At 49.3% G+C, this 25,174-nt stretch overlaps 1 protein-coding gene across 2 annotated transcripts in view; it reads right to left on the reverse strand.

Moving 5' to 3' along the window:
• Positions 1-1,007: 1,007 nt before the first annotated feature.
• Positions 1,008-25,174, reverse strand: part of LIPC (lipase C, hepatic type) — a 121,039-nt gene continuing 96,872 nt past the window's right edge. For both annotated transcript variants that reach the window (XM_045582173.1, XM_045582180.1), the window contains exons 6-10: positions 24,560-24,793; positions 21,682-21,927; positions 10,717-10,834; positions 8,719-8,937; positions 1,008-1,534 (exon numbers count right to left, since the gene is read on the reverse strand). In XM_045582173.1, coding sequence (XP_045438129.1) covers positions 1,423-1,534; positions 8,719-8,937; positions 10,717-10,834; positions 21,682-21,927; positions 24,560-24,793 — 929 coding nt within the window. In that variant the 3' untranslated portion in view covers positions 1,008-1,422. The remainder of the gene's footprint in view (positions 1,535-8,718; positions 8,938-10,716; positions 10,835-21,681; positions 21,928-24,559; positions 24,794-25,174) is intronic.

Genomic DNA, 25,174 nt, shown 5'->3' on the forward strand with positions numbered 1-25,174 from the left:
AAAGATTCTGAAACAAATAGTGTCCTAAAATATTTTATGTGCATTAAAACCCAACATCACAGTCATAAACACATGTAATCAACCCTGTAAAGTAAACAGCAGCATTTAGAACCATTTTAGAGCCGGGCAAGCACACAGAGACCACACAGAACGGGGCAAGTAAAAAAACTTTTTTTTAAAAAAGTATATGTGAAGGCTATATTTGGACCATAAGACGCAGGGACTTCCCCCCCCCCCCCACTTCTGGGGGAAAAAAAGTGCGTCTTATGGTCCGAAAAATACGGTAAATGGATATACTAGACAAGAAATATAAAATTGGAAGGTATTTGGGGGAGCCAGACAGAAACCCTTTTGTAGTGGAATGGGCTCCTAAATGTCCGGACCCATGGCTTTTTATTCACACATATTCCCTTTAGCAAAGCAAACACACATATCAAAGGTAAAGTTTGGTAAACAGTAAAAGATTATCCATTTAGGAGAATTGCCTACAGCTGTTCAGCAGCAGGTAATAATACCCAGATTTTTAGACCTGCTGAAAATGTCCATCAGCCTTCTGATGAACTTCTCACATTTATTATGCTAACTACTGTCCTTAGCCTCCGGCAAACACTGATAGGACAGAGACACATTGATTGGTTGCCTCCTGCATGACCCCGGCAAGGGCAATGGGCCTGCAACCGAGGTACGTGCTCTTGACCAGAATTGGACCCGGACCCTTCAGTCCCTGGCTGACTCGAACCAGCTAGCGCTCCATTTATGTTCTTATTGATTTTTTTTTTTTTTTTAAAGAGAGAGAGAGGGAGAGATAGGAAGAGGAGAGAAACATCAATTGGCTGCCTCCCTTGTGACATCCCCTGGGGGTCAAGCCCACAACCCGGACGTGTGCCCTGACCAGGAATCAATCAGCAACTTCCAGGTGCATGGAGTGATGCTCAACCAACTGAGCCACACCCTCCGGGCTCCATTGCCTTCTGTTGTGAGCATTGTAAAGAGGAAAATTGGGACCATTGGTAATTATTTTCATTTATTGAAGCACCAGTTATGTAATAAAGAAGTACCTTTCCAGCATGGTTCAAAAACTGATCAGAATAAACTAGCAAAAAAATTATGAAAAATTTGACTTAATTGGAAAAGACATTTTAAATTAGAACAACAGATCTAAAATGGGTTTTACATTTGTACTTATTTGCATATATTACCACTTAATCAGAGACAAAATTGGAAGATATTTGGTTACATTAATATCTGAATAAAGTTACATAATACAGTTATTAAAAGCTTAGTTTATAATAGTGAAATGTACTCTCCCTTTAAGTCTAAACTTTATGCAAGATTATTTTATATAACTGGTTTCCAAATAAGGCAACCATTCCAGATAAGGAATAGCATCATTTATTCTTTACACTGGGTCTTCATTAAAACTCATCTGTTCTTTCGCTTTCTTTTTTTAGAGTTTACATCACATCTCACAAAGGTTTTCTCCTGGGTTGGGTGAAGTTGTAGGTCTTCCACGTTTTCTGAGCAAAATGTCATTCTGAATAGAAAACATAAAGCAAAGGCAGCATTAAGTTTTAGACGGAGCTTATTGAAGTGTTTCATTTTTTTGTCAAATACTCAATTGATATAACACTTGGTTTTTTTTTTTTTTTTTTTAACTAGATTCTTATGTTTGCAAATCCTATAAAGAGGTAATATGCAAATCTACCTGCATGCTGTCACAAGATGGCTGTGCCCACAGTGGAGATAGGGTTCCCATAACAAGCCATAACGAGTGATCAGCAGAAACCTGAGGCTATGTGACGCCGGGCCAGGGTGGGGGACCTTAGGCCGTGCCCCCCGTCTGGCGGGGCTTGACAGGGGACCTCAAGACATGCCTCCCAGCCCGGTGGGATTTGGTTGGGGCCCTCAAGATGTGCCCACCACCCTGGCGCTGGGTCGGGGGACCTCAGGTCATTCCTCCTGCCCCAGCGCTGGGCTGGGAGACCTGAGGGTGTGCCAGGGGACCTGAGGTTGCACCCCCCACCCAGCGGGGCTTGTTGGGGGGTGAGGCTGGCCAGGTCTGGATCTTGCCCAATGGGAGTGGGGCTGGCTGGGTCTGAGTCTTACATGATTTCTAGGCACGTGTGCGTGGGGGGGACTTGTCTTTGGGTCCCACCCCATGCCCCAGACTCTAATAGGAGAAAGATTTTCATATACATTTTACTATTTTTTTTTTCAACTCTGACACTTCTATGACAGAGAAAGGGCAAATAGCAATATTAAAATATTTCCTCTAATTAATTCCCTTTTAATGTGCATGAATTTTGTGCACTGGGCCACTATTATTTTCATAACTTCAGAGAAAAGCAAAACCTAAGTCAGTGACCCAATCTGTATCAGGCTCTGCTCTGAGCTGATTTCAGTTCTACAAAAACGCAAAGTTCTAGGAGCAGTCCTCCTTTGTTCTCCCTGATAACCGCTCCCAAAGATTTGAGTGTTACTACTGTTCCTTTCATGACATTGTCCTGGCTCCTGGGCAAACATTCTCAGCTCCTTCAACTGTTCTGCTCAGACAGTCTTCCCTCCAGCCTTCTTTCTTTGGACCTGATCCAATGCTGGTCTCAAAGGTCCCTGGGCATGAGGCCACTGTCACCAGTCCCTGCCTGGCTGTCATGTAAGCCCTGACCTTCCTCTCATTGGTGCAGATGTTGCCCAGTCAAAGAGGATATTACTAATATTTTGGGTCTCTTTTGGAGACCAGCTAGCAGCTAGTCTGCTTTGGCCTATAGGTTGGCCTGAGATGCTATTTTGTGTTACCAGCACCAGTGGTCACAGAGAATTCCAGTTCATGGCTTCCTTTTCTTTGAATTGCATCTGAGGTCAAGTCTTGACTCATAAACTTTTAACATTAAAGTAGTATATAAGCTAGACAAATACTATGTTTCCCCGAAAATAAGACATCCTCCGAAAATAAGACCTACTTACAGGTTTCCTTCTGAGTGAAATATAAGGCATCCCCCGAAAATAAGGCCCCCCCCCCCCCCATAGGCTAAACATGAGAGATTTGGTCCACTGATTCTGAAAGAAATGGAGTCACAAGAAATTCACCAGGAAATTCAGGAATTGGATTGTTATGATGATGTTCCAGAATATGATGACATGATTGTCATTGAATAAATGAGTAAATTCTTGATACTGTAGGATTCACAGTTTGTCTGGTTTGTGCTGATAACTACCGTACTACCTTACCGTATACAGGTAATAAATTTCCTTTATTTTCATTTAACAATAAATGTGTACCGTATTCTTCTTTATGGAAAAATAAGACATTCCCTGAAAATAAGTTCTAGCACATCTTTTGGAGCAAAAAATAATATATGACACTATCTTATTTTCGGGAAAACAGGGTACTACATGGTATCACTTACATGCAAAATCTAAAAAAAAAATTAAAAATGAAATTTATAGAAAAAGTAGAGAAAAGTGGTTCCCAGGGCTGGGAGAAGGGGACTAGGGAGCGAGCAGCTGATAAAAGGGCATAAACTTTCAGCTACAGAGAGAATAAGGTCTGATGACCTAATGTGAAACACAGTGACTGTAGAGGGTGACAACACGAAATGGTATCAATGAAATTTGCTAACAGAGTAAACTTCCATATTCTCAAAACAATGAATATGATAAATATGTGAGGTGACAAATGTGTTAATTAACTAGATAGGGCAATCCTTTCACAGTGTATTTGTACAGCGTGGGGCAAAAGAAGGTTTACAGTTGTAATACAAATAAACAAGCCTACAGTAAACTGTTTTGTGGGCTCACAGTTTGAACCCACTTTTGCCCCACCCTGTATATCAAATCACAATGATGTACACTTTAAATAGCTTAGCAATTTTATTTGTTAAATACACTTCAGTGAAGCTGAAATAAGAGTGATATGAGTAATCTATAAATGCATTCTTGAAAAAATTCAAGTAGTAAAGACTGAAGTAAAATATTAAAGACTCTTTCCTCCATCACCCTTCACCAATGTCACTTCCCTCCCCGTTTCATGGTTTGGTTTTTGTCTTCCCAGGACATTTACTCATATCCTGATGTTCATATGTAGGTATTTTTTCTGAAATTTTTCCTTGTCACCAGTCACTTGAAGACCAGTCATATCTTATATAATAAAGAGGTAACATGCAAATTAACCCTCACAATCTCACAAGATGGCTGTCTACAACAAGGCCAGCAGGGGGGTTAGTGGGGGATGAAAAAATGACTGAACAAGCAAGCTGTGTGGGGTGGGGCAGTGGGGGGAAAGGGGTAGTCGGGGGTGATTAGGCTGGCGAGGAGGCAGTGAGGGATGACTAGGTCAGTGGGGGGGGGGCAGTTGGGGGCAACCAGGACAGCAAGGGGGAGGGGAAGTAAGGGGTGACTAAGTTGGTGGAGGAGGGAGTTGGGGGGAGCAGTTAGGAGCAACCAGGTCGGCAGGGAGGGGGCAGTTGGGGGCAACCTGGTTGGCAGCAAGGGGCAGTTAGGGGCGACCAGGCTAGCACGCAGAGGCAGTGATCAGGTCAGCTGGGCGAGGGGGGGGGAGTGCAGTTAAGGGAGACCAGGCAGGCAGACAGGTGAGCGATTAGGAGCTAGCAGCCCAGGATTGTGAGAGGGTTGTCCAACTGCCGGTTTTGGCCCTATCCCCAGGATTGGGCCTAAACTGGCAGTCAAATATCTCCCGAGGGGTCCTGGATTGGAGAGGGTGCAGACTGGCTAAGGGGACCTCCCTCCCCGTGCATGAATTTCATGCAAAGGGCTTCTAGTTAGTACATATACATCTCTTTCATTCCTTTCCACCTGCTGCATGGATTCCATTGTACTTATAGAGCTCAATGCATTTAGCCATTTTTCTTTTTTTTTCTTCTTTTTTAAAAAAAAATATATTTTATTGATTTTTTACAGAGAGGAAGGGAGAGAGATAGAGAGTTAGAAACATCAATGAGAGAGAGTCATTGATCAGCTGCCTCTTGCACACCCCCTACTGGGGATATGCCCGCAACCAAGGTACATGCCCTTGACCGGAATCGAACCCGGGACCTTTCAGTCCCCAAGCCGATGCCCTATCCATTGAGCCAAATCGGTTTCGGCCATTTAGCCATTTTTCTATTGATGGATAGATATTGAGATTTTCCCCAACGGCTTACTATTGCCAAATAGTACTGCAACAAACACTTTGTATACATATAGCCTCTGTGGGCATACTTAGTATTTCACTAGGACAGGCACCTGGAAGTCAAGTTCTGTCATGTCACATTCTTGGCCATATATATTATGGGTATGGACACTTTTTTTAATTTTTTTAAAAAATTAAAAAAAAATATATTTTATTGATTTTTTACAGAGAGGAAGGGAGAGAGATAGAGAGCTAGAAAAGTCGATGAGAGAGAAACATCAACCAGCTGCCTTTTGCACACCCCCTACTGGGGATGTGCCCGCAACCAAGGAACATGCCCTTGACCGGAATCGAACCTGGGACCTTTCAGTCCGCAGACCGACGCTCTACCACTGAGCCAAACCGGCTTTGGTGGATATGGACACTTTTGATAATGTAAGCTCCATGAGACCAAGGGCGTTGTCTCCTCTGTTCACCGCTGTATATCCGGGCCCACAGCAGTGCCTGGCATAAGGCAGGTGCTCACCACGTTGCTGAGTCAGTGGCTGCTCTGTAATTTCACTCCCACTATGAGCAGGAGAGAGCCCATTGCTCCACACCTTCACCATCTCTGCACGTTATCTCTTCTAATTCCTGCCAACTGATGGCTGGCCAGAGATATCCTCACTGCTTTTTGTTTTGAATTATATGATTATTGTGGAAATGGAATTTCTCATTACGGTTAACCTATTGCTTCTGATGTGCTGCGGGGCTCATATTTTCTGTCCTTTCTCTTCACCCCATAGCAGGCCCTCTTGTCCCTGACTTTGTGCCCACGGGAGAGAAGAACCAGCCGTGGAGACACAGAGCAAGTGACTTAATCAATCCCCCCTCCCTCCGGCCCCGCCTTGTCGTCAGCAGGGAGATTGAGAGCACGAGGTTAAGCGTTTGCATTCCGGCTCTGGGATTTTGCTTTGTGGAAGGTAATTAAACGTTAGTAATTGTTATTAGTCTCAGGGGATACATAATATAATTCCCATTTATTATTGAAGAACCGAGCCTCAGAGAGGTGCCGTTGTTCTCAGAATTACCCTACATGTTTATTCCACGGAGGTGGGAAGCGGTGAGGTCACAAGGAGAGTTTAGGAGGGGCTGACGAGGGGGCCACCAGACCCTGCTCCCCTAGCGCCTTGCTCCCTGCCGCTCTCTGGGAACACCTCCTGGCCTCCCCAGAGCTCAGCCCCAGCAGCACCAACCTGAGCTTACTTCTTAAACTTCCCGGGCCACGCTGACTAGACCCCGGCTAATCCGTGTGTGGTCTGAGACCAGCAGCGTGAGCCGATCCAGGGACTTGTTAGAGAAGCAGATTCTCATGCCTCCTCCCCTCCCCCCAACCTACTGAAGCAGAACTGCATTTTAACAGGATTCCCAGATGACCCGTGAGGACATTGAGGCTGGGGAAACTCGGAGATGGAGCACATTATTACTAAAAGTAATGCATCTTGTTTTCCTTTATGCCAACAGCCAAAACGCAGATTTTTTAAATCTCCCTCCGTGACATCTGGTACTGTCCGCAGCCCTTCCCCTCGTGCCGGCACGTGCCTTGAAGAAGGGCTTGGTGTGCGTGTATTGATGTCCGCACTGCACTCTGCTAGGTTCCACTTAGGAGAGTCAGACTAGTGGGCCAAGAGTAACAGAGGAAGGACCTGCTGGGAACAGTGTACGGGCAACAAATGGGCAATGAATCAGGCAAACCTGAGTGGGCACTGGGCTCGGACAGTCCCCAAGCTGTGTAGCTTCTGTGAGCCTAAGGTTCCCATGAGATGCCTGCCCTGGAGCATCCGTTCCAGGCCCGCCTCCTGCAGGAGCTCCGTAAGGGCCGTCCCCTCCCCTCTCCTCTTTCCTTCTTGTATGTATTGCTTGTGGGTATATATTATATATGTATGTATGCATGTGTGTATATATGTATGTATTTACTGTTTAGAGGGATAGAGAAGGGGTCAGAGAGACTGAGAGAGAAAAAACATGGCTTTGTTGTTCCACTTACCATGCACTCATTGTATGTGCCCTGACCGAGAATTGAACCCACGACCTTGGCATATCAGGACGATGCTCTAACCAACTGAGCTACCTGGCCAGGGCCTCCTCTTTCCTTCTTGAGTGCCGTGCAGTTAAGCACTAGCGGAGAAGGTGGTGGTGTCTTTCTTACAATCTTTCAGGCCAAGTCACGGGACTGTCCCGGGGAGCGGCCACCGCCCCGGAGGGTTGGGTTCGCTCTCGGGCTGGGAGCACATGGGAGGGGCGGGGCTCAGACAGAGCTGATGCAAAGGGCCGAGAACTCAGGCGAGAACAGCTTAGCGTGGAAGAGGAGAAGCAGTTTAATTTTCCAAAGTGATCACATGGAGATGTCTGTGGCAGACTGCAGAGTGTACTCTTGGTGATTGCCAGGACCTTGTATCCCAGGAAGACAGGCCCTCAGAGTGGGGCTGTGGAAGGGCCTCAGGAGGCATACATCCGCCCTGGTCCCCCTCATCGCCTCCCCCCACCACGCCCAGCAGAGAAACCTGGTGTGTAGTTTAGAAGTGAGAAACCTGCTGTTTTCTGTGCCTCCTGGGGACAAGCCAAGGAGAAAAATGAGCTTCCCTACAAAGAAGTGGGAGAGGAGAGGCCAGTGTCCTGAACACAGGGGCTGGGGGGTGGGGATGGGGGTGAGGGAAGAAACAGTAAAAGGTCTGGGAGGACAGAATTCTCCTTTCATGGAGACTTGCACAGCTGCAAACGAGCATGGCTGCCATGGCAAAACATGTTGGGCATCTCTTTGCTCTGCTGAAGTAGCAGCTGGACAACCCCTTCTTCCTCATCCCCTCCCTAACCCCTCACTGTCCCCGCGGACCTTGGGGCCCAGGGAGAAGCTAAGTCACACAGAGCAGGTTTCTTAAGGGCAACCCATAGGCCCACGACAAAAGGTCTCAGGAACAATGTGTGTCCCGGCTCCCTTCTCAGACCACCACGCGTCAGAAGCTCTGCGTGTGGGGCCGGACATGATGCATATTTAATACGCTTCCCGTGATTCTCTGGCACTCTAAGATTTGAAATGCAGCACTACAGAATGAGATGTTAAGATTATGATCTGTTAAGATCATTCCTCTGAGTAAGGGGAACAAAAAGAAATGTGGAATGTGGGGCCTTGCCACCCAAAGTGTGGTCTGTGGTCCAGCAGCACTGACATCACCCCGTGATGCATCCACAGGCTGTGATTTGAGGAATGTTGGGCTAGCGGGGTGGTCCACAGACTCCAGAGGCAGCCAGCTCTGGCACCCAGGCAATGGAAGACCCCAGCCTGGTCCTTCCACCTGTGGCTGCACATTGCACTTTTCTCAGTGTCAATCCTCCATTATTAGGACATAATAATGCCCACCCCATAGAATAAATGCAAGAATCCCATATAATAAAAGGCTAATATGCAAATTGTCCTTTTGAACTGGGAGTTCTATCAAGTGGTGGTAGGCGGAGCCAGGCAGACGCCACCCATGCATGAATTTGTGCACTGGGCCTCTAGTGACATTATAAAAGTGCTTACTATAGATGTCAGGAGTTGAAGGAGCACTCACCTTTGCTGGGTCTCTCCTGCCTTGACTCGGATGTTCTTTAGAATGAGGCCTGAGTAGAGGGGCCCTTTGCCCCACGGGATGATGGTCTGGACCGTGTTCCAGACATTGGCCCACACGGCGCTGTTTTCCCACTTGAATTTGATTCGGAGCAGCTCACCAATATCCGAATCCAAGGTGATAAGAAAGGAGTAGGTTTTGTTACTGGTAATTCCTTCGCCCCTTGAAGATACAAAGGAAACCAGGCACAGTCAGTGCATTTGTAACAGCAAAGTAATGCTTAGGTACATTCAGGGTATGTTCAGTCTGCATGTGTGACTTGCATGGTCATTCCTACCGTATTTCTCAAACTCGTGTTGGGAAATTACTACTAGAAGTACAATAGGATAAAAAAAAAAAAAAAAAAAAAAAAAAAGGTGTTTCTAGTAATATTGGGGAAAGCCATACTGTTTCCCATGACAGCATATTCTAAGGCTCAGAGAGTTTCACAATGAAAATCTGGTTAACTTGGTTTAGCTCAGGCTTCCTAGCTTTTAGGTTAACAAATCAAGAAAACTTGCCCCCGATGGGACAGTGGGGCTTTGGCAATGTCCTCTGCCCAGGTCGGCCCTCTGTCAGTTTGATGGTCACAACAGAGCCGCACTGCCCTCTCCTCTCCCCAGCAAGGCCCCTTTCTCCCCATATAAATAAATAGAAACTTCTATTTAATCAACGAAGCACAACAGTAATAGAAAACCACATATTAAAAGGATGCACCAATGCTGAAACCGGTTTGGCTCAGTGGAATGAGCGGCGGACTAAAAGGTCCCAGGTTCGATTCCGGTCAAGCGCATGTACCTTGGTTGCGGGCACATCCCCAGTAGGAGGTGTGCAAGAGGCAGCTGGTCGATGTTTCTCTCTCATCGATGTTTCTAGCTTTCTATCCCTCTCCCTTCCTCTCTGTAAAAAATCAATAAAATATATTTTAAAAAAAGCATGCACCAATTTAGAGCAGATTTACACACATCTCCACAAGCAACACCAGGATCCGTGTGCTCACTCATCTCCAAGACATTAAACATACCTAACACTGACAGCACCCAGATGCCCTTCCCACTCTTTAGAACAAGCCCCGCCTCCAGGGAGAGGAGTGGGTAATGCGTGGGTAACACGGGATTTAGGGAGACAGCGGATGGAGAGCATCCTTGCATGGCTGCTCATCTAGCCCTTCCTGCCGGATGTTCCTGGGACCATTCAGGAATGCCTCCACCTGCTACACTGGCGGAGCTTCCAGGGCGAGCACCCATAGACTTCCCCAGTGACGGAAGCTGTGTGAGATCAGAGATCAATGCCTGGGGGCCATTTTCAGAAGCTGAGGACCGTCCCTGAGCGAGTGAAGGGCCAGTGTCACTTCCTAGGAGGAACCCACGCTGAGAGGGGAGTTGCTGAGAAAAGGCAGCAACTCCCGGGCCTCTTCTGGCTGGGGAAGCTGGGAGCCTCTGAGGGAGGCGTGCTGTGAGCAGGTGCGAGGCCGGACGAAGGACAGATGGGAAGGGCTGGCTGTGCAGGCGGGTTGGCATGGGGAACGGGTGCCACGTTGAATGATACCAGTTTTATTTCTGGGCCACTTTTTTTCAGAAGTCACTGGACAGGCAGGCGCTCGGGGCCTTCCTGTGGACACCTGCTCTGGCCTCACTACTCCTCCCTGCCTGGCTTCCTGCCCTGAGAACAGGGACTGGACCCCTCTGGTCCCCTCTCTGCTCAGCCCACAGGCAGGGGGCCGGGCACAGGCACAGGTAGTGCCAACGGTAAGCGAATGGTGAGTCTGGGAGAGGCCGGGGAGGGATGACAGGGCGTTGGGCTTGAGTGGACGTCTCATCGGATGGGGTGTTTGGGGCGGTCCTACGGGCTGAGGAAAGTAGGTTGTATCTGGCCTGACCCTTGAGAAGTGCAGAATCCATCTAGTCCCCGCGGGAAAACCCTGGCAGCCCTCACCACAGACAGGTGGCTCCTCGTACTCACAGGGTGATGGGGATTTTCTCTATCTCGTTTTCTGTTCCCAGGAGTGACATGGTAAACGTCGGTTCCACTGGCTTCTCAATTTGGTTGAAAAACTGGATCTTGAACTGATAATGATACACTGGGAGCAGGGGAGGGGGAGGAGAGGGAGAGAGAAAGAGAATTTAATCAGAACACATGTAAATTTAAAATGCAGAGGGAAAAGTCTGGATGAGTAGATACCTCTTCCCCCCAACCCATAATTCTTTTCACAGGTGATAGAATTATGAATGCCTTTTGTTTTCTTCTTTTTCTTCCTCTGTGTTTCCTAAATGTCTTGAGGAGACTTCTCTTGTGTTTGTAAATTAATAATAGTAAGTATTATCCCAACAAAAGGAGGTAGAACAGGAGTACCAGTGTATCTGACATTGCCCCGACTTCCGGATGCGATTCTGTTGGACTATCCCATGGTTGGACTACCCCTTTCATAGATCAAAGAGTATATATGCCTCTGGGCACCGACAAAGGCAAGAGGACACGCTGTCATGTTTACGTTTGCCAGTTTGATGGGGTCTGTTTTGGGGTGAGGCAGAATTCCAGCTGAGACACATGCCTCAGTGGCCACAGCCCTATATTCTGGGGCAGTTTCTGGGAACTAGCTCTGGGGGGTTCAACGAACACATTTTCCAATGGAAATAGATAACTGGAGTTCTAGTACTTGGTCCCAAATGTTTTCTATCAGAGCAAATGTCCAGCATGTCCTTCTACTGGATTGTTTGGAAGAGAAAATGTATTTTATTTATTTTTAACCTAAATACTTAAGTCTATATTTCATTAACAAAAAAACTATTTACATTGCATACTAGTAGGCAAGTGTTGTTACATATTTCACATTGCATCATCTCATTAACTTGTCATAACAACTCTATTATTATATCTTCATTTTATAAATCAGAAAATCAGGGCTCAGAGAGGCTAAGTAATGAGTTCAAGGTCACCCAGCAGCATCTGTGTTCATTGCCAAGGCTCCTAAGCTGGCATTGGCTTTGCCTGCATTGTTGTACCAACCAGCTAGGAGGCTGTTTTAAAAAATTCCCCTACCTCATTCCAATTTGGCTGATGGCTGCTCAGACTTCTTTTTCTTGTTGTGGCCATATTCTGTAAGTACCTGCAGCGTTTTAGCTCCAAGATTGCAAACAGGCTTATTGTGGCATGTCCCTTTGATTGAAAGGACTGCCTAGAGCCCTACATTGAAATGGGTTCTGAGACCATGTCCAGGCTCTTGAGAAGGCTAGAGACTGTCTTGGGCAAAGGATCGGGGATTTATGGTGTGTATATTGCCTTTCCTGCTGTAGATACAGACTAGTTCACTAGTCCTGACATAGTGCCTTGCACGTAGTAGGTCCTTACTTAACATTTACGGGATGAATGACCTGATAGTTCGCTTGGGAGTATCAAGATATGTATTAACATTTAGCAAGATGGGAAATCACCTCTAGAATTCAAGGCCTGAGTTTCAAGCTTTGTTATATGAGAATTCCTACTAGGAAGTAGAGATCCTAAAACTAGCCTCATGGTCATCTGTTACGTGTACCCAGCACGTAGAAATTCATCATCCTCATGAATCATTCTACTAACTCCTAAATGGCCCATTTCCACGGGAGGTTGGTAGCTGCACACAAGCCTAGCAGCTGTGGCTAATGGAGTGTTGCCAACACCCCAGCTGCAGGGTGTGTCTGTATTGCTGGGCTTCTGGGTTATTTGTACAAACCCACCCTTTGGCACAAACTGACCTTCCCATTGGGCTTTGCGGTGGATTTACATCACAGGTGCTTAAATCCTCCAGACCAGCATAAAGTAGTTTGATACTTTCAGGACTATGGGGCGGTGGGTGGAAAGTAAGATAAGGGCTGTGGGTCAAGTCCCAGGAAGGGTCCCCAAACCTTTGGGTGGTGGTGGTGAAGACAGGGACTCTGTCCTATAATCCCAGAAGCCTCTGGAGAGGACTTACACTATTTAAGGTCTGTCTAGGGCAGTGGTCGGCAAACTGCGGCTCGAGAGCCACATGCGGTTTTTTTGCCCCTTGAGTTTTTAGCAAAGGCCAGCTTAGGAGTACCTCAATTAAGTTAATAGCAATGTACCTACCTACATAGTTTACATTTTAAAAATTTGGCTTTCAAAAGAAATTTCAATCGTTGTACTGTTGATATTTGGCTCTGTTGACTAATGAGTTTGCTGACCACTGGTCTAGGGAACTCTGTTACAAGAGAATTCTGTTATAGGTTGAAAGGCCAGAAGGGAAGGTCTGCCCCAAGATACTGGCCATAGACATGGGTCCAGGGCGTGGGGATGATGTGGACAGCATGAGGTGGGAGGACTGAACTTGGGGCAACCTCCTAATGAGGAGGCAGAGCATCTTCCAGGGTACCCAAGGAACAAGACTATCAACCGATGTTTACCTACACTGAGTGGCCAGATTATTATGATCTCTGAACACATAATAATCTGGCCACTCAGTGAATATCCTATATAATAAAAGGCTAATATGCAAATTGTCGCCTCGACCAGGAGTTTGACCAGCAGGCAGGCTGACCAACTGCCCATGTCCCCTCCCCCTGGCCAGGCTGGCTGGACCTTACCCATGCACGAATTCATGCACCAGGCCTCTAATATTATATATATATATATATATATATATATATATATATATATATATATATATATATACTGAGTGGCCAGATTATTATGCATTCAGAGATCATAATAATCTGGCCACTCAGTGTAGTTTACTGTGTATTCATTGGAAGTCTCCTGGTGCTCAAACCCAGTGCTAAAAGCTGTCAGAGGTAAACAAGTGAGGGTGTAACAGGCAGTATGCATGATAGCAATGTTGGCTAATATTTACATTAACTGCCAAATGTTTTGCATCTATTCTCTCATTTAATTCTTATGTCATTATCTTTTAGAGCAGGGCTAACTGAAGCACAGAGAGGCTACAGATAGTAAATAGTATAGCTGGGATGTATCTGGCTCCATAACTGAACTAATAAAATATTTAAACCAGAGACCAATAGCTTTACATACCCTAAGGAAAAAGTTGAAGCGTGGAAAGAAGATTTAAGTTCAAAAATGTCATAACAGAATTATCTAATTAAAAATAAACCAGAAGCACCCTAAATATTCACTGATAGAGGAATGACTATGGACTCTTAGTGACAATTAGGATAACTACCATTTAGCTCTTTGCTATGTCCCAGACACTGAGCTAATGACTGCACATAAATAAATATTTCATTTCTCTTTGCAACAACTTTGTAAGATGCCTACTTCGCTCTCCCTCCAGCGTCACTGCACAAACAGAGGCCGAAGGTAAGGAGCGTGCCTGTTGTCTGCGGGAAGAGCTGGTAAGCTGCAATTAGTCGCTCGTCTGCTGATTCCAAGCTCATGTTCCCAGCCATGTGATTTACTCTTATGAACTCATTAAAAGATACTTTTGGAATGATTTCAATGCTTATGAAAGAGGGGGTGGGGGGACCCAAACAACAACCAGGCTATTAAATTGCATATGTAATATGAGACTGACTAAAGCAGAAGGCACAGGAGGGGAGGCAGCCACAGAACAGCAAAGAGTGCTTATCTCTGGAGAGGGTAATTTCTCATCTCTGCTTTTTCACGAGTTCCACATCTCTGCAATAAGCTTGCATTCTTCCAACTCTCGTTGGAAAAAGAAAAGCGTTAAAAAGTATTAAGAAAGAAAGCGCGAGAGCCAGAGCCGTGGCCCTGGCCCTGCGGAGCATGGATGCTGGGAGGGCTTGCGCGCCTGTGTCACCCCTGCCCCTTGGGCACCAGAGTCCATGTCTGATCTCCCCAGGCAGCCTCAGTTACATTAATGTTACATCTCCACACCAGGGCACAGCACACACCAGGCATGGAAAGACTGCTGGGGCCCCGTGTGTGCAAACAAGGCAATAATGACCCGACAGGTCGATAGAACTAATGAGAAAACAGCTCCTATTTGTTGAAATCTACAATGCATTTGGCTACATATTAAGTGTTTCACACACGTTTTTGTCCTCATAACAAGACTAAGTAAAGCCAAAACCGGTTTGGCTCAGTAGATAGAGCATCGGCCTGCGGACTGGAAGGTCCCAGGTTCGATTCCGGTCAAGGGCACATGTACTTTGGTTGTGGGCACATCCCTGGTAGGGGGCATGCAAGAGGCAGCTGATCAATGATTCTCTCTCATCGATGTTTCTAACTCTCTGTCCCTCTCTCTTCTTCTCTGTAAAAAATCAATAAAATATATTAAAAAAAAAAAAAGACTAAGGACAACATGCTGTCCTACACCGACCCTTATCTCCATCCATCCTCTACCCCCTCTGAACCCCAGGTGTGACCCCACAGCCTACCCTGCCCAGGCTGCCTTGCAGGGTGGTTTGTGGTTGAGATTGACCTCTTGGGAGGCTTCAGCAGGAAGTCAGAGAGAAGTCAGGGTGTCTTTCTCAGCTCCTTCCTGCTCTGGAGCCTGACAACACAGCAACTGCACCCAACTCCTCCCCAGCTCCTGTTCCCCTGGGCCAGTGCTCAGCAAACTCATTAGTCAACAGAGCCAAATATCAACAGTACAACGTTTGAAATTTCTTTTGAGAGCCAAAATTTTTTTTAACATAAACTTCTTCTAATGCCACTTCTTCAAAATAGACTCACCCAAGGCATGGTATTTTGTGGAAGAGCCACACTCCAGGGGCCAAAGAGCCGCATGTGGCTCATGAGCCACAGTTTGCCGAACACCACCCTGGGCTATTCCCACCCCTCGCTGTTCCTGGCCTGGTGTCAGCTTCGGGGTGCAGTGACACCCTATGTTGGTTGCTTTAATATTGCCTTCCAAGTGTAAGGAGTCCTGCATGCTCTTTCTTGCTGACCCAGGCCAGTGGAGTCCTCATTTCTGCTGAAACCTAGACAGATAGGATGTCAGTGCTCCCGGAGAATCACAGAGAAGGAGGCAGAGGCTTGGAGAGCAGTCCTAGGTCACCCAGATAGTTAGAGGTGGAGCAGAATTTGAACCCAGGTGTCTGTCTGATCCCAAAGACCCTTCCGACAATCTTCTGGGGCTCAGGCTCTGTCAGCGGGATCTGCCCCTTGAACACAAGCCAGACACTCAGCCCCTGAAGGAAAACAGCGGTCAACGCCTGCTCGATGAAGACCAAGTGGCTGCCGCTCTCACCGTGGACATCATCCGCTGGGATCCCTCCCACCTCTCCCTGAACGTTCGCCTGAGGGGGGATGAACGTTCCCTGTCCCTGTGCTGGAGATGGGTTTTTGTCTTCCTTTGTTCTTAAATTGCCAGTTGGAGGAGATTGATTTCCACGTCTTGGTTAAGACGCCATGGTTCCCTGATTCTGGGGAAGGTGCTTGTGTAAAACTCAGGTCGGCTTAGAAGACTGCAAAGGTCCCTGCAGCTCTCCATCCTCGGAACGGGAATCATCTGTCCCTCTTCCTCATTCCACCGGGTCTCCCTCGGGTGGGACTTTCGCAGACACTCAGGACCTGCAGTGTGTGTAAGCTGCAGGGGCCTGAGCGAGCTCCCAGCAGTGTGGACTGTGAGGAGGGACAGAGGCAAGGGAACGAGGGCCCCTCTTGTCCGTGGGAGTCTGCACGTCGGTAGACAAGGACTCCTGCGTTCCCTGCAAGAGGAAAGTCACTTTTTTTGGAGAAGCCTTGAAATTAATATTTTTAAAAATGAAAGGGCTGCCCTAACTGGTTTGGCTCAGTGGATAGAACGTTGACCTGAGGACTGAAGGGTCCCAAGTTCAAATCTGGTCAAGGGCATGTACCTTGGTTGTGGGCACATCCCCAGTGTGTGTGTGCGTGTGAAAGGCAGCTGATGTTTCTCTCTTATCGATGTTTCTAACTCTCTGTCCCTTTCCCTTCCTCTCTGTTTAAAAAAAAATAAAAATCAATAAAATATATATTTTTAAAAATGAAAGGGCCTTTCATACTGAGAACGTATGTGTTATTTTGAATTTTTCTATGTTTTGTTCTTGGGGGAAAAAAGAAAAGACAATTTGCCTATCATCTCCATCCCTCCTTCCAGAGCAATGATGCCGTTACAAAGATTAAGGGGAAAAGTATGAGTAATTTTGCTCACTTTACTTTATGACTTCCTATCTAATAAAAGAGTAATATGTAAATTAGTCATCACTCTGCTACATCCACAAGCCATGCCCTTTGGAATGGGGCCTAAAGGGGCAGTCAGACATCCCTTGATGGGCCCCAGATTGGAGAGGGTGCAGGCTGGGCTGAGGGACACACCCCTCATGCACGAATTTCATGCACCGGGCCTCTAGTGTTTAGTAAGGACTTTAAAAAGTGATGCAGGGAAATGCTTTTGACCCTGTGAGTGCAAGGAGGCCAGCCAGCACTACTTGCCCCTCAGGGCAGCAGGAGAAACTATTTCAGGTCTGAAAAGCGACAACCATGAAATAGTCCAAGAACCCGAATGGAGATCATGCAAACTCCACCTGCGGCAGGAATGCCGGCCCCGAAGGGCCGCCTCACCAGCCCTCTGGGTTCAGACACCCTGGGTGTTCTCCTCCCGTGGGAGCCCGCAGGAGCCACTTCAGACCGCTTCAAGTGGTTTTCACAGGCCACACAGTGAGCATCTGGCTGTGAAACTGATGAAGAGAGAACATTTTTCTTCTTCTTTTTGTTTTTGGTCTCATGGAAGACATGGTTCTGAAGCGTTAGATATCGGCGCTGGGAGACAGCGTGACTCCCTCTGCGGACATCAAAGAGGCCTGCCCTCCTGGGTGTGGACTCTCTCCGCGGACATGGTAGGGGGTTTCCTGCTTTCTTGTAGCACCGAGGGTTCGCTCCTCCATCTGAAATGTCTCCAAGCCAAGAAGGAGGCTGATGATCATGGGACTGAGAAACCCATGGACAGTGTGCAGGAGGCCACCACGTGAGGCAGCCAGCACTTGTGATGGAACCTGGAGCAGGCTCGGAGGAGGGAGAAAAGGGGCAAGTGATGGTGTTAGCGTGTGTGTGTGTGTGTGTGTGTGTGTGTGTGTATGTGTGCTTAAGTTGGTGACTACATTGGGCTTAACTGTAACCCACCACTTGAGTGGTGCCTGATGTCACAAGATTGGATGCCTGTTCCTTCTGTGGGTAGTTGCTCTTGCTAGGGGTGAGGATGGGGAATGTGTGTGTGTGTGTTTATGCGCGTGTGTATGTAGGAATGTTGTCATGTGTAAGTGTGTGGTAGGTGTCCTGCTGCCCACTGTGCCATGGTGCTTCATGGGGGATGTCCTCACCTCGGCTGAGTTCAGCTCTGCCACCTCCCACTGCGTGGCGGGAGCACTCACAGCCTCTTGGGAGCTCTCAGTTTCCTCCTCTTAAAAATGGGTGCTGTGCTCCCTCACGGGGGAGTTGCGGATGCGACGGCATGTGCAGAGTGCCTGGCTTCCAGAAGGCATTAACCCGGTGACACGCTGTCCCACGTGCTGACTGACCGGACACGGTTCCGAGCCCCACCCATCGCTGCCAGTTTCAGGGACTGACCCCATTCACACACAGTCACTCCATGGCCTGCACAGATCTTATCACCCTGGTCATGTACGTGGTTGGCAGCAAAACCCAATTCTGGACCCTCCTTTTCCTAAACACACACCTGCACTCTCTCCCCATACGTGCTCTTCCTCCGGAGCGCTCCCTGGAAACCAGTGAACACCTTCCAGAGAGGCAGCTGAGAAAAGCCAAAGACACGGATTCCCCAGGCACAGCTGCCTGGTCCTCTCACCAACCAGGAGGAGAGTGTTTGCCAGCTGCAGCGGCAATGCAAGCAAGTTCCCACGCACCACTCCTCTGGGCCCCAGTGGAGGAAGGGTGGGGGGAGGGGAGAGAGAGAGAGAGGGAGAGAGAGGGAGAGAAAAGCAGAGGGAGAGAGGGAGAGAGAGGGAGAAGAGAGAAGGAAAGAAAGAGGGAGAGAGGGAGAGAAGGCAGGAGAAGAGAGAGGGAGAAAGGGAGAGGGAGGGAGAGAGAGGAAGAGACAGGAAGAGAGAGAAGGAGAGAGAGATTGGGGTGATGGTGGTGTGGGGTGAAAGGGGCAGGGCAGTGAAATCAGAGGTCTGCAGTCAAACACTGCCATGTGCTATTCACAAAGGATATGCTTTGGGAAGATTTAACTTCTTTGAAACTCAATTTATTTATTGGAGAAGTAACCGCCCTCCCCACCCAGCTATCTCTGCCTGTCACCTTTCTCTTGGTTGGTTGGTCGGTTGCTCTGGGCCTAAAGAGGTAACTGTGCCGCACATCCCGCGTGGAGCTGGGACAGGGCCAGGGCGCCCCTGAGTGCCACTTCCCTTCCCTCTGAGCTGCCTCCTCTGGCTGCCACTAGGACTGATTAGACACAAGGAGGACTTACTCAACGCTGATTCCCTTCCTACCCCTTCTCTTAAGAAACTGGCCACAGAGAGTTCATGGCTGAGCTGGCAGGAAGCCTGTAATCCAAGCCGCCAGAACCGCACCCTTCCCCTCCCACCGTGGCCACCGCCATCTCTGTTTAGGCCCCCAAAGCCTGTTCCGCTGGCCACCTCCAGCGTTTGATGAATGGGTATCGATTCATGAAAGAACAGACTCGCCCAGCCCTGGTTACAGAGAACCCACAGCCCGTGTTCTTCAAGGACAGCTAACTGTGCTCTATATTTTAGTGTTGGTCTGCCTGGGCAAGATAAAAGTCACCTCCCAATTGTAGCTGCACAGAGGATGGCTAGCTCGGCTTTCATTCCTCTGGGTCCCAAAATATTTCAACACAACCATCAAAGGGGCTATTTTCTACAACCGTCCGCCAGAGCGGGGAAACACTGGGAGCGGACAGCGTGGCCGGGAACTGGGAAGCAGGAGCTGAGTGAAGGAAGTGATGTATCACTCACTTCCATGCTCACTCTCTCAGGAGGAGTCTTTACCAGTTTGGAGCCAATTTCTTAAGAGAAGGGGTGGGAAGCGAATCCTCCTTGTATCTAATTAGTCCTGGGGGCAGCCAGAGGAGGCAGCGCGGAGGGGAGGGAAGTGGCACTCAGGGGCGCCCTGTCCCGGCTCCACTCGGGATGTGCGGCACAGTTACCTTTTGCTGGTCTGGTCTGAATGCTGGCACTGCCAAGGACCCACTGGGCCGTCCTGAGCAAATGGTTCCCCATTTGGGCCTCCGTTTCCCTGTCTGTGAAACTGGCGGGTTGAACAGCCCCTCGAAATGCCCGTATTCCAGGATTAAAGTGGATCCAGTGAACTGTGAGGATCAGAGAGGCTTAATCACTGCAGGTGGCTTTGCCATGTAAAGTAGGAGCTGGTTAATCCAAACGGATGTCTCCCTGGCGACCTGTGGCCTATGGCGGGGGAGATCCCGGAAGCAGGAGGCCATCCACGTCCCCTCACCTGCTCGCAGGTACAGGCCCCTCCACCAGTGAGGCATGGGCAGCGGAGGGACCCTCTGCCCTCAGGCGGCCACAATCCTGTCCTCACTCTAAGCACTCTGAGAAGCTACCACCCACCCACAGCGATTTCTGTGGTTCCTAGGCTGGCTGGGCCCTGGGAAGGGAAACCTGACTGGAGGGCCCACGTTCAGGTAAGCAGAGGAATCCTGCACCTAGAAATTAAGCGGCTGGGAGCTTGAACTTGGGAGCCTGAATGGAGCTCTGGACTGGGAGCTGGATGTGCCTGGTGCTAGGCCTCCCTCCAGGCTGTGGCAGTTCTCTCCATCCGGGTTTTGCTCTCCTTTTATTTTTTTATTTTTTTAAATATATTTTTTTTATTGATTTTGTACAGAGAGGAAGGGAGAGAGATAGAGAGTTAGAAACATCAATGAGAGAGAGTCATCAATCAGCTGCCTCTTGCACACCCCCTACTGGGGATATGCCCACAACCAAGTTACATGCCCTTGACCGTAATCGAACCCGGGACCCTTCAGTCCCCAGGCCGACGCTCTATCCATTGAGCCAAACCGGTTTCGGCTGGGTTTTGCTCTCTTTTTAAAAGGGGACATAGAGCAACAAGCCCGGCCAACTTGCTTGGCTGATATGGGAGCCACAAGGAATCCATGGCTGCATCTCACGTTTTGCATAAGATGCTGCGCAAATGCAAAATGATGGTGACGATGCATTCACCTTCTGCAGGAATAAATATTTGCATGGAAGCAATCAAACCATATAACACAGGTTCCCTGCCCCCATCACCCCCCCCCCCCCCCCCCGCTGACCCCCCACCCCCTTCCCAGCGCAGGTGAACATAAGCTAACTCACTCTTGAGCTGGTTTAGGGATTAGGCAGAAATGTGAATGGCAACAGATGCCGCCTGGGTCCCTCCAGGAAAATGTAGGCTTCACCGAAGCATTTCTCTGCTGGCAGCAGCCCAAGCCGTGGCCACAGCCCTTTTTCTGACCTCCCGTTCAACCCAGGGAAGGGCAGGGGCTTGGTTTCTGTTCGAGGTGAGGCTCTGACTGGGAGACATTGGCAGCTGAACTTCATCCTGGCAAGGCCTCCACAGGGCCATGATCTCCTGTGACATCCGCTCATTCAAACTTTCGGGGCACAGAGGAGCCACACGTGCAGCCCGGCGCTGTGTTTCCCATGGGGGCCGGGGCAGAGGAAAGCACTGGGTCCCAGCCAGGATTCGGAGATACCACCAGGTCCCGGTGACAACGAGCCCTGGGTGGTCCAGGCATCCCTGCAGGGCCCCCTGGACATGGATGAAGAGAGACCATCCGGGGGTGACGGGCCTGGAACACCAGCACGGACTGTTCCCGTTCAGGCTTTTCTTTTAGCACTTGGCACGGGGGCCACGTTCTCGGGAGAGGCGAGGCCTTGTCAGTATCACTGTATGGAATCTGTGCAGTTTCAGAAACACTGAAATAGAACCGAAGCCCTTCCAGGAAAAGACTCCGGGGAACTTCTCGGCCCTCGGGTCACACGAAGGCTGAGGGCGACTGCCCGCACTCACCTTTGAAGGGGGCCTGGGCTCGCGTCACCAGGAAGAGCTGCTTGCTCTTCTTGCTCTGGCCGCCCAGGCGGGTGTGGTAGCCCAGCGTGTTGCAGCGGCCCTTCTTGCAGTCCAGGCACAGGCCCTGGCTGAAGCTGTCCATGCCGCTGCACAGGTAGGCCGTGCTCTGCAGGTCGGGGTGCACCAGGGAGTCGATGAAGAGGTGCACCGACCGCTCGTGGGCGCACTTTATGGTCTGGGTGAAGGCTGGAACACAGGGCAACAAGGACGTTAGCAGCCTCGAATCCAACGTCCCTTCAGTGCAGAGTAGCAGCATGTTAGGATGGGGAGGGGTGCTGCTGACAGTGGTGCATGTCCTAAGTGGTCAAAAACGTTAGAAAGAGGACCCCCTCTCAGTCGCTTAGTGTAAGGTGACCAGACGTCCCGCTTTTGGCGGGACAGTCCATTTGTCCCGCGTCCCGCTGCGTTTAAAAAAAGTCCCGATTTTTGGAAAGAAAAAAAAAAAGCGGGATGTCTGGTCACCTTAGCTTAGTGCGAAGGCCTAGTCCCAGGCACCAGTGACCACAGTGTGCTACATACGGTAGGTGTTTTGAAAGGAACTCCAAGTCACTAAGAAAATAACAGATTATTTAAGAAAGCAGGATAACATAATCCCACTGAAAACATTTCTTTCTCAAATGGTTGAAAATGCACATGCTGATGCCTCGGTGGTGCGTTAGCCGGGAAAGACTTGAGTGAGACGCCGCTGCTCTTCCTAAAGGGCGGTGCACTAGTGGCTCCATGAAGGGTCTTTGAGAGCCCACTCTGACTGTCTCCCTTCTGCCCCGAAACAACCATTGCGCCCCTGGGTGACTGGCCTGGAACACCGGCTCGGGGACGGGCTTCCAGAGAACACACCCCAGGGACCAGGTCCTTACGGCCCTGACCCCTCCAGCAAGCGTAGGAGGTTTCGCTACCTTTTATTTTCTTCCCCTGAAGTCTCCAATACCCTCATCTTTAGTAAATGATGCTCAAAGAATGCTGAGGAGCCAGCACCAGGCCTGGGAAGTACCTAATGGGAAGGCAGAGCACAGGTAACTTTGCCCAAAGCTCTTTCCCGGAGAGCCGTCACCTCGATTCTTTTTTTTTTTATTATTATTATTTTTTTAATTTTTAAAAAAATATATTTTATTGATTTCTTTTTTTACAGAGAGGAAGGGAGAGAGATGGCGAGCTAGAAACATTGATGAGAGAGAAACATCGACCAGCTGCCTCTTGCACACCCCTTACCGGGGATGTGCCCGCAACCAAGGTACATGCCCTTGACCGGAATCGAACCTGGGACCCTTCAGTCCGCAGACCGACGCTCTACCGCTGAGCCAAACCGGTTTCGGCATCACCTCGGTTCTTGGTCCCTAGTGGCTGCGTGGGCCAAGCACCTAGGATGCCGAGTGTCCCCTGCTCATCCACTCCCTGTGTCTTCACACAGTTCCTGCCTCTCCTCCTGCCTCTGCAAGCAGCCCCTCGAGGCAGCAGTTACCGGTGAAGACATTCATGAACTCCCTTGTGCTCACCCGGCCTCACCCAGGTGGTGAGGATGGTAGAGCAATGATCAGCTTCCCTTCTGCCCAGCGATGGTGCTGAGAGCCATCCCAGAATGGCATCCCTCTCCAACAGAAGGATGAAGAACACAGAGAAGAACCATGCTGAGGATAGGCAAGCTAAATAAATGGACTCGGTCCCATCACTTTGAAATTTAGCACAAGAGCCAATAGCGCTCATTGGTCAGAGAGGCACCTCCCAGGCTGCTCGCTGCTCAGCGCCATCCTGGGGGTCTGTGCTGCGCTCCGGGAGGGGTGGGTCTGGGGGAAGGGCTGGATTCGGGGGAGGAGGGCAGCATGGAGGGGCGATAACTCCAGGGAGATGTAGGGATTGGCAGGGCAAGTGTCCAGAGGTTCTCTCAGGCGTGGGTGGCTGGAAGGCCGGGCGTCCGGCCAAGATGAGATAATGTGGACCGTAAAGGCCATCCTGATACGGGAGAGGTGGTGGTGACGCACCCACAGAGAGCGTGTTCTCAGCGGGGTTTCGGATGATTGGGGTGAGGCAGTGGTTTGCGGGGGTGGGCGTCACCAGCTGGCTTTCAGTGAGCTGGCATGCTTTAATTAGGATAATATTTTATAATAATGAGACATTGGGAACGTTTATGACAAGTGTGGTATTTGCTGACAGTCTCGTTTTTTGATCCTGTGCATGTTATCAGTGTACATGCTAATGTTTTGGATTGGAGAGAGACGTGGGCTCACAATGCAGAAAATGCCACCCTCGGTGTTTGCCCTGAGCCAAAGGAAGTCACGAGGACATGTTTAGAGTCGAACTCCGAACGGGAAGACTCTCCATGCTGTCCGGGACGACCGGCTGATTACACCTCACCGGTGGGAGGAGGATTCCCACTCTTGTGAGACCAGGGATCGGGAAATCCCAGTCTATTGTGTGGATCCTCACGGGAGCTAGGACAGTGGGAGCTGCCTGAGCGAGGGAGGGTCTGGAGCAGGTAGGATAACCATAGGCATCGGGACTCCACTTTCAGAAGGACCACCACCCCTGGAGAGACTTTGCACCGAGTGGGGGTCAGGGCGGGGATTCCTGGTGGTGCCCTCAGCTCCTCCTCAGAGCCTGGGCTCTAAGGACCCCTGTCTAAGGTTTTCTGGGAAACACCAGCCCTTACTCACTGCCACAAGCCCCCCCTCCGAAAGGACTGGGTGAGCACACACCCTGGGCCCCCATCCTTGCCCAGTGCTTCCCAGAATCCACACAGTGGGCAGATTCCACTGGGTCCAGAGGCCCCATGTGAGCCGTGGAGAGTGCAGGTCAGTGCTCCGGGCCGCACCTCCCTCCTCACCGTTTAGGCCGTGCTTGGTGATGTGCTTGTAGAGATCCAGGAAGTGGCAGCCAGGCTGGAAGGAGCCCCCGTTGGGGTAGAAGTCGTAGTGTGCGACGGGCTCCTTGATGCCCACACTCAGGCCCATGTGCTCCCGGGTGAAGGTGTGGATGGCGTCCACAAAGTTGGCGTCATCCGGTGAAAGCCGGTCGTTGGAGGAGGTTCCTTCAAACAGAGGGCCGGCAGCGTCCAACCCTGGCGGAGAGCAAGGGCAAGGCTCAGTGGCGCTGGGAAGGGGAGGAGAAGTGCTCTTTTCAGCTTTTTCATGCTGTTACACATTCATGAGTAGCAGGAAGGAGACAATCCTCGGGCCTAATCTTTCTCTAGGAAATCTTGCCACAACCTTTGCGCAGTAAAACCACAGTAATTCCCGGTGCTGAAAATTGAACACAGGCTGCGCATTATCTATGGGGAAAAGAGGCTTGCAGGAGCTATCCAGGGGTGGAAATCAGGTTATGAGGGAATGCTTGATTTATTTAAGCAAATCAATTTTAAGTACCTCTCAAGCCACTTTCAGGAGCATCTGTTTGCATACAAAAAAAACCCACTGTGCTCCTGGTAAGTAGCTCTTGCCGA

The sequence above is a fragment of the Pipistrellus kuhlii genome, unplaced genomic scaffold, assembly GCF_014108245.1.
Source record: "Pipistrellus kuhlii isolate mPipKuh1 unplaced genomic scaffold, mPipKuh1.p scaffold_m20_p_1, whole genome shotgun sequence".
NCBI classification, from domain to species: domain Eukaryota; kingdom Metazoa; phylum Chordata; class Mammalia; order Chiroptera; family Vespertilionidae; genus Pipistrellus; species Pipistrellus kuhlii.